This window comes from Adiantum capillus-veneris, chromosome 10 (genome assembly GCF_014529385.1).
Source record: "Adiantum capillus-veneris isolate H3 chromosome 10, ASM1452938v2, whole genome shotgun sequence".
Taxonomy (NCBI): domain Eukaryota; kingdom Viridiplantae; phylum Streptophyta; class Polypodiopsida; order Polypodiales; family Pteridaceae; genus Adiantum; species Adiantum capillus-veneris.
Window position 1 is genome coordinate 68,578,712 of NC_140940.1, and position 10,354 is coordinate 68,589,065.

General features: G+C 38.2%; 1 protein-coding gene across 1 annotated transcript; it reads left to right on the forward strand.

The window, feature by feature from the left end:
• Window positions 1-5,487: 5,487 nt before the first annotated feature.
• On the forward strand, window positions 5,488-9,969 carry LOC147449018 (pentatricopeptide repeat-containing protein At3g53360, mitochondrial-like). Its single transcript, XM_086521392.1, has one exon. The coding sequence runs from the start codon at window positions 6,322-6,324 to the stop codon at window positions 9,037-9,039; it is 2,718 nt and encodes a 905-aa protein (XP_086377518.1). The 5' UTR covers window positions 5,488-6,321; the 3' UTR covers window positions 9,040-9,969.
• Window positions 9,970-10,354: the final 385 nt, after the last annotated feature.

Consider the following 10,354-nt stretch of genomic DNA (forward strand, 5'->3'; position numbering starts at 1 on the left):
ATAAATACAGCGCCAAAAAATGAACGTGCTTTCGTTCTGAAACATCCACGAGAATTAGAAGGCTTACAAGACGAATCCACAAGTATAATGAAAGAGTCAATCATAGACAAGTACTGTCAACGACCACCACATTTAAAAGATTTCACATTAGCAGACATTGCAGCTGAATACAATTATGATCAATATTTTAGAAAAAGGAAAAAAGAAAAAGTAATTAGATCAATACGATATAGCAAAGCACGAGATCCTGAGAACTACTTTAGAGAAATGACACTTATTCACTTACCTTTTCAAAACAATGAAAATACTCTTATGAATGGATATATGACATGGAAAGAAGTATTTGAATCTAATGAAAAGAAAATACAAGAAAATTATGATAAATATAACTATCGATTAAGTAATACAATACAAAACCAATGGAACAATATTGAAGAACTAAATAGAAATACAGAGAGTCATTCAGACTCTGATAATGATGAGAATACCTACATCAAAATTACGAATACAACGGACATAGAAACTGTCGATATCGACACCCAAATTGGAAAAATAGGATATAAAACATATAAAAAAGAGCAGCACCACATTAGTAACAATTCCAGGTTCAACTCTTGAAACATCTCAACACCATATGCAGATACGAAATCTTAATACACAACAACGACACTTCTTCGATGATATACAATACAGATTGCATTATGAATCTCAAAGCCAAATATTTGCTTTTGTAACAGGTGGAGCTGGAACAGGTAAAACAACTCTCTTGAGAGCAATCAGTGAAGAACTTGTTAGGTTTTATAATTCCAATAGTAATTGTGAATTGATGAAGCCAAAAGTCCTTACACTAACATACACGGGTAAAGCAGCATATAATATTGATGGAACTACAGTTCATTCAGCTCTACATATACCAATAAACCAAAAAACTCTAACATAGATTCCAGACTTATATCTAGACAACCTAACTAAATCATATAACGAGATGAAAGCTGTCATCATTGATGAAATTTCATTAATAGGAGCACGCATGCTTTCGTACATAAATAAACTTCTCCAAACAATCAAACATATTTACTATCTACCATTTGGAGGACTGTATATCTTTTGTTTCGGTGATCTATATCAGCTTCCTCCTGTAAGAGATAAATGGATATTCTTAGACACTAATCCACTTACACCAAATATCTGAAAAATTTACTTTTTGCAATATGAATTTACACAAGTTATGCGGCAAAATGACATGATCTTCATAGACATATTGAATAGAACCAGAATTAACCAACAAACAGAAACCGATATCAAAATTTTGAACACATTGTGCTTAAAAAAAATTGAGCATGAGATTCATGTATCTCATTTATTCTATACACAACAAGAAACTCAAAAATATAATAATGATGTTCTTGAATTGAAAGAAGGATCAACCTTTACTCTTGTCGCAGTAGACATACCCCCCATAACTAATCCTATAATTTTAACCAACGCAAACAAGACTGCAGGACTACATACCATTATAAAAATAAAACCATCAATGTTAGTTGAACTATGTGCAGGAAATTATGATGTTTCTGATGGTCTCGTAAATGGAGCGGATGGATATTTTAAAACTATTACAACATACAACACCAAAAAAATTATATGGATTCAATTTTTAAACAAAAAAGTAGGACAAGAAACACACACAGTATAAATTCCTCTATAATTCTACCATGGATCTTACATGGACATGCATATTTTCAACAACAAAAGAATTTCAGTTAGGATTGAACACTAGTAAACGAATATACAGAACACAGTTTCCAGTTCAACAAGCTTCTGCTCGAACACTGCATCGTTCCCAAGGGCTCTCATTACATGCAATGGCATTTTCTCCTAAGAATGTAACAAGCATGGATTAACCTACACAGCTTTATCACGTGTACGAACACTGGAATACTTATATTTATTAGACCCTCTGCACGAGAGAAACTTTGTTTTGGACAAGGATGTCGCAAATGAAACCCATAGGCTTTCTACAGAAGAAAAATGGAATACAATAATTCCAAAATTTAACTCTCTAAACAAAAATAACATCATGGTAACAACATTAAACACTAAATCATTCTTTAAATATTACAATGATATACAATTACATCCTCTGCTACAATCAAGTGATATAATTTGTTTTCAAGAAGTCAACACAATGAATCTTGCTTTACCGTTTTGGAGCAGAAAATTTAACTTGATCTCAACTAAAACTTTGCACAATACAACATCATCTATCATACTCACTTCAAAAACTATATATACGTCTACTTTTTATGACATTATCAAAGCAACATTTACAGTTAATGAAATAAGACACCTACAAATAATAACAATTTACCGATTTACAAATACAAATATACAGTCATTTCTTGATACACTTGAGACAATTTTACTTACATTCCCTCATGATACGCAATTACTTATTCTTGGTGATTTCAACATCGACATGCTTAAACCATCTCATCAACGACTAAGCTTACAACAATTAATGAACAAGAATAATTTACAGATTGTAAACAAATTACCAACAACTACATATGTAAGCTTGCTTGATCGCATATGGACTAAAAGAACACAAACAATACTCGAAACAAATAACTATCCTGTATATTGGTCGGATCATGATGCTGTTTATATATCAATGTAAAAACAAATCGCTTTCTTACACTAATTAAAATAATACAACAAGACAAAAAATATATTTTTCATATTCTTGCAACACAACATTCTTGAGAACAAAAAAGTCTTAATACATATCAGAATCACAAACATTTAACAATATGTATTCTGCCATATTATTAGAAAAAAAGAAGAAGATCTTAGACTATCTTATCAACAACCAAACTTACAATAGTTTATAATAAAAAACAAACTACTAATAACTACATACATAAATTTACTCAATCACATATAGATTAAAAAAATTACAAGACCGCTGAAACAAATGTGACTACAAATTATAGTACTGTATACTGCCAATACAAAAGAAAGACCATTTTTTAACACTACTTAAAACAATACAGAACAAAAAGAATAATCCTTCTTTACTCTATGAGACACTGTATTTTTTTTTTTTTTTAAAGTGTCTTCGATCAACTTACTAAACATATACAAAAGTTTTTGAAAAACAATGAGCAAGTCTTTTAGATATAATATAGACTAAGACAAATAGCAATAATACTCTTTTAAGCTACTACACAATAAACTTCTCGAGGTAAATACAACATTACTATTATAAAAAAAAAACTTTGAAATAAACTAGAAGAAAAAACCAAACAACTTCAATCAAAATACAATGAAACAACGAGTAATACTCCATTTGTCTTACTGTATTGCTAGACAACCTTTGCACGATAAAAAAACTCAAAAAAACATACATACTACTTTATTCACTGATACAATATGTACAAATATTGTTCGTATCCCATCCTTACTTATCTTACTATATCCATCCCAAGGTAAAATTACTTACTGCTCTATATTTTATTTCTTCATTTGGATTTCAGATGTCTCAATGCTACAATACTAACTATCATGTCCTTGCTATTTTAAAAATATCACAGATGGATTCTTCTCAACTATGCATATTCATATGCATAGAGCCATGCAAAATGCAAAGTACACATTGCCCTCAGAAATATAAACAAAGACTCTCAGAGTGACGTGCGGCTTTGGGTATACAAGTGGCTCCACCATTGAAATTAGAACAACTACCTTCGTAATGTACCAATTATGAAGAGACAACAAAACGTAAGCATCAAAGAAAAGCCCATTCTCTTTTATGAACATTCTCTCGTGCTTTAAAGTGTTTACTACAATTCTCATATAGAGTCTAATAATAAAATCCGTTTGTCTCGTAATGCAAGGTTCGACTATCAAAACAAAGCTGCCACCATCAATTAAATCACTGCCCAAGTAAAAACTTAATGGAGAACGCACAAGTGTTGATATTTTCCATGACAACTCGCCCCCATCAAAAAATCCATCTGCCATTTGAAATTGTACAGCCCAAGCGATCGAATGTGGAGGACTAACAAAAATTTCACAAAGCCGCCACGACAAAAAAATCTCCCTTAAGAGATTACTGATCTTACCATTGGGTCCATACTCAGAATCAAACTATCATCTGAAAATACAAAGTCTTGAAGATTGGTGCCCCCCAAAAAAGCTTAGCTACTACAAGTCACTTTTTCCTCTGCAGAAACATAGAAATAGTATAGATCTCTGATTTCCAAATTCCCTGTTATCCTACTGAAACAGGATTTTAAATATGTTGTTTTTGTCAATTGATTTGCTACAACGATTTTTGACAGGGTCTTTTTGTTCATATCATAAATTATTGACAAAATATAGTAATTGGTTACATAATTCGTATTTTGAACTCTTTTCATGAAAATTTTACGTAAACAGTAAAATAATCCAATGTCGCAGTTGACTATGTCGCATGCTGTATATGTCTAATTTTCCACAATATTGGAGATACATGACACATATTCTACAAAGTACAGCCTTCATATTGACCACTCCTAGATATGTCAACCGATCCTGCGCTTGTAATACACTCAAACCTATGGCTACTCTTCTCTGATATGCCCTTAGTATTCAGAAATATTGATTCAGATATTTGAATACCTTTTTTCTTGCATTACACTTTTCACATTTATATTACAACCCACATATCTTCCATGACCCAAAATTTAGTATTTTCCTAGATCACCATTTATATTACTTATTACCACAAGCTACCTAGCATAATTTAATAACATTTTGAACTAGCAATTTTAATTTTACTTTTAGGCAGTGCCCTCGTCTACCCACGGGACTATTTGACACCACTTTGTCAGGTGGGATCTACGGTCCAGCATCTTCGAACGATGTGGACCGTCCATTTATTCTCAAGAATAAAAGGAATCCGGCTGTTTGAGCCCCTACGACTCGAACCCACCACCTACACAACTGGAGGCCACAACTCTCCCATTAAGCTATCGCGCGCCACTTGAAATGGAGGTGTGAACATAGAATCATATAGCAAAAATGACGGGGTGGAGATCACATGTTGTTCACTTGGAGATCACTTTGGGATGGACGGGGTCACACTGCAATCACTTTGGGATAGTCGGGGTCACACTGTAATCACTTGGTAATGGGTGGGGTCACAAGGTGATCACATGTCGATTGGGATTCACATGGGGATAACTTGATGTTCACATCAAATTTACTTGGGGTTCACTTTAATTGTGATCACATGGTGATCACTTGGAGATTAAACCGCCATCGGACGGTGCAAAACTGATCCCGCCGCCCCCAATTAATAGCGTCCATAGACCCCACCCGACAGAAGTGGTGTCAATCAGTCACTAGGCTCGTCTACTGTAGACGACCTTGTTTGTATAGTATCAATGCTCGAAAAGCGTTTGTCCAAAAACTTGGCAGACCTACATATGCCCCCCCCCCCCCAAAAAAAAAGAAGGTTGCTCACGACATAGCTCTGTCTGCTTCCCTCCTGCACCCTCACCATCAGCCTCTGTCACCTCCCGGCTCTTTTCTCTCTTCTTGCACTTGTCCCCACCCCTCTTGCGCCTCCCAACACGTACACCTCAGTAGCGCCCCCATCACACACATACACACAGAGGCCTTCAAATAGGAGCCCTCTTATGAAGGGAAACACTCACACACACAGGGCCTTGAGCACATAAAAGCGAGGGAGAGAAATTGGATGGTACGCCCGAAGTTAAGTATCGGTGAACCCATTTGTTCTTACTTCAGCAGCAATCTCCCAAGGGTTTAAGGAGTACTTCCACTCTCTGACCAATTCTGCTTTGAAAAGTTGCGCTAATTGAAGCTGTTTCCAGTCTTGGAAATGGCGAACCCCTTGTTGTTAAGTACCTATAGGATCGAGAGGAAGCTGTTGAATCTATCAAAATGCCTTGGTTTATCTTCAGTGTTTGCCCCTGCTAATGTGAAACTGTCAGAGAGTTTCTCATTAGTTGGCACACATCATACCCTTCCAAGGAGGGGCAAAAACACGTGTTCGATCTCTTTCCGTTGCAGTCGAATGTTACATGATAAAGCTGGATTTGCAATCCCACTCATTGGTGGCACCATAAAAGCACGAAGGTATTGGCAATTTTTGTGTTGCTTTTTTTGTCATTCTTGTAGTACACACTCACACAACAGCTGCAAACTCCTGTACCTCAATCAATTGTATTACGACCATCACCATTGTTAAGCATTGAGTAAATGCTCAAACAAGCCACAATGGAAGTCAGAATATCAGACTGGCAATAGGCGATGAAGAAAACAACAGGGCAAATGAAAAAACTAAACTGCAAAGCACATTTTGAAGAGAATATGGTGATCGCTAACAACGCTAATAACTCTGACACGTCAACTTTGGTTGCCCATTTGAAGGCTTGTGGTGAGCAAAAAGAACTGCAGAGAGGAAGGGAAATACACATTGATATTGTCAGAAGAGGGTTGCTTGAGAAAAATCTTTTCGTAGGCAACACTTTGATAAGTATGTATGCCAAGTGTGGTGCTCTTGAGAAAGCTCAAGAAGTTTTTGATGAACTCGTCGGTCACAATGTGGTATCATGGAATGCTTTAATCGCAGGTTATGCACAACAAGGGCATGGCGAGAAAGCGATAATTTGTTTTGATTGTATGCAATCAAGCAATTGTTCTCCTGATGCAGCCACCTTTGCTTGTGTCTTAAAGGCATGTGGTAGTGTGGGAGACCTTTACAAGGGTCAGTCAATACATGCTCAAATTGTTAGAGAACATTTGATGTGTAAACATACCATGATAGCCAATGCATTGATTGACATGTATGCGAAATTAGGCGCTCTTGGAAAAGCGCAAGAAGTGTTTGATGAGCTTGTAGCTCGAGATATCGTTTCCTGGACTGCATTGATTGCAGGATACGCTCAACATGAATATGATAGAGAAGCTCTTACCTGTTTTGATCAGATGCAAGCAGCAGGTTTCTCTCCAAATTCGGTCACCTTTGCTTGCATTTTGAAAGCATGTGGATGCAGCGGAGCTTTAGGCAAAGGTCAAGAAATACACACCCAGATTGTTAGAGAGCGGATGCTAGAAAAAAGTACTCTTGTTGTCAATTCGCTCATCAACATGTACGTCAAATGCAGTGCACTTGAGAAAGCACAGGAGGTGTTTGATGAGCTCCCAGTTCAAAATGTAATTGCCTGGACTGCATTAATTGCTGGGTATACTCAAAATGGACATGGCGAACGAGCACTAAATTGCTATGAGTGCATGCGTGTGAGGGGCTTCTCTCCAAATGCAGTAACCTTCGCATGTGTTCTGAGAGCTTGCGGCAGCATAGAAGCTTTAGAGAAGGGTGTAGAAATACATCACCAGGTTGAAAGAGAGGGCTTGCTAGAAACGGATATTTTGGTTGCTAATGCACTTATAGACATGTATGCAAAGTGTGGTGCCCTTGGAGAAGCTCAGAGAGTGTTTGACAATCTTCCATTTCAAAATGTGGTCTCGTGGACTACACTGATTGCAGGATATGCCGAGCATGGTTATGGTGAAAAAGCGTGGAGCTGCTTCGAAAGGATGCAATTGATTGGTTTTCCTCCAAATGAAGTAACGGTTGCTTGCATTTTGAAGGCATGTGGCAATGCAGGGCATTTGAACAAGGGTCAAGAAGTACATGCTCAGATTGTAAGAGAGCGCATGTTGGAAGAACATGTTATGGTTGCTAATGCGCTCGTAGACATGTATGCCAAATGTGGTGCGCTTGAAAAAGCGCAACAGGTGTTTGATGCACTTTCAGTTCAGAATGTAATATCTTGGAACGGGCTCATTGCAGGATATGTTCAACATGGTTTTTGTGAAGAAGCCTTGAGCTGCTTTAAGCAGATGCAAGCAAGGAACTTCTCTCCCAACTTGGTGACCTTGGCTTCTGTCTTAAAAGCATTGGGCAACATAGGGGCGTTAGATAAGGGCCAAGAGATACATGCTACGATTTTGAGAGAGTATGAAGTAGAATTGGACATTGTGGCTGCCAATGCTCTCTTAGACATGTATGTCAAGTGTGGTGCACTTGACATAGCACAAGATGCCTTCGCTAAGCTTTTGATTCGGGATTTAGTCTCTTGGAACACATTAATCACAGGATATTCTCAGCACGACCATGGCGAGGAAGCATTGAGAAGCCATGAGCGAATGCAAGCCGAGGGCTTCTCTCCCGATATTGTTACTCTTGCTTGTGTTTTGAAAGCCTGTGGTAGCTTAGGAGCTGCGCACAAGGGGAAAAGAATACATGCTATAGCTGAGAGTCATATGTTAGTAGAACAGGATAATGTTGTCGGGAATGGTTTGTTAATTCTTTATGCAAGTTGCGGCATGCTTGGAGAAGCTCATAAACTTTTTGACAAGTTGTTTGAGAGGGATGTGGTTTCATGGAGTGCACTCATGGAAGGCTATGCTCAGATTGGCAATCATGAGATTGTCTTGAGTCTCTTTGAGAAGATGATAACAGAAGGTATTGCTCCAGATATGGTCACATTTACTATTGTGCTTAATGCATGCAGTCATGGAGGTCTTTTGGACAAGGGGCAGATGTATTTTGAGCTTGCAAGCAAGATCTGTGGAATCATTCCCACATTGGACCACCATAACTGCATGGTTGATCTTTTTGGTCGTGCTGGACATTTAGATAAGGCATCATTAGTCATTGAGGAGATGCCTCTGTCTGTCAATCTTCCAATGTGGCATGCATTTTTGGGTGCTTGTCAAAAATGGGAAGATTTGAAGTTTGCAAAATGGGCATTTGAGCATGCGACACAGCTGGATGAGATGGATGCTGCTACATATGTATCCATGCGCAATATTTATGCAGCTGCGTGCAGGCAACAGGAGAAAGGGATGATAGAATCACTGAGTATGATAGAATCACTGAGTATGGTGAAGCAAGCATGCATATTAGAGGAACAACAGAGCTGGTTGGAATGCTCTTGGTCCTCCATTTCTTGCACATAGAACCCCACTTCTGCGAGCTTTGTTGCACACATTTGTTTGAGTTATGTGTGCAGGCCTTCAAAAGCCAAGATACAAGCAGTTTCTTGATACATTTGCAGTCTTGTACAAGCACACAAAAGCAGATTATCATATTCAATGAGTGGAAAATTTGGGGCTAACTATGGAGTCGCAAAGAGAACCATCAACACCAAAGCTTTTAATGCAGATTTGTTGCAGACTTCTGCATGCTAATTGTGGGATTCATAAGATGCTCATTCATATGAGTGGCTGGGGCTTCAACAACTCCTCTATGGAAGTTTGCTTCCCGAGGACTCTTGTAGTATTGCATAATGTGTATAAAGGCACGGTTTACCAAAAATGCTACACATGGAGATGAATCGCTGGTCACTAGCAAACTCAAGAGGGCACCCAGACCTGCAAAAGATTTTTCTTATACAGGAATTTAGCTACTGTTGTGGCAGTCACCTCTACCGCACTGGGTAGCATACTCTGTGGCCCTTCGTCGACTCGGCCATAGGGCAGATTGCGCCAATAAAATCCAAGCCCCATCTCTGAAAGGGTAACCTGGGCATAAAAGCTTGGAGAGGGTGGTCAGTCAGGCGGCTAGACCCACACCTCCGACAAATATTGCACACCTTCACACGAACAATGGTGTCCCTAAACAGGTATGACTACCTCACACTCCTTCCTAAGCAGTATGGCTGCAAGATGGCATCCCTAAGCAGTATGGCTGCAAGATGCTAGAGGCTATGTGAGGAGAGACAAGCCGAGTGTTGTAGTAAACTGGCTGGTCCAAGGCGGACTCTTTGCTAGGTTGAGTGAGAACACCACCCACAACAGTAAAGCTAGCAGCAGTAAGAACATGAAATGTGATATATAATTATTACATTCTTCTTTGTTGTGGAATAAGTGGGGTTTATTTGATGCTAAGGACTTGTGTTTTTTAGCATGATTCGTAGTTAATACATTTAATTGTCGAAGAATAAGGGTGTGAAGGAAGAGGGGATTGCGGGGTGTGTGAGATTGGTGAAGGGTTATAGGGAGAATTGTTGAAACAGTCATGGAGGAAGGGGGAGGGGTGGTTGGATCATTGAGGGAGAGAGACAATGCCTATGGGCAAGTTAAGAGAGCAATATTATGCTCTCAGGAAAAGCATAGAAAGCTGCGGACAAGCACATAAGGAATTTGGACTTAACAATCGATCAATTGATCTTACTCAAGTTTGACAAGGCAAGACTAAAGAAACAAGCAACTCATTAGGGGAAAGTGGTAAAACTTTCCAATTGTTATTGTAGGCCGTTTAAAATAATTGACC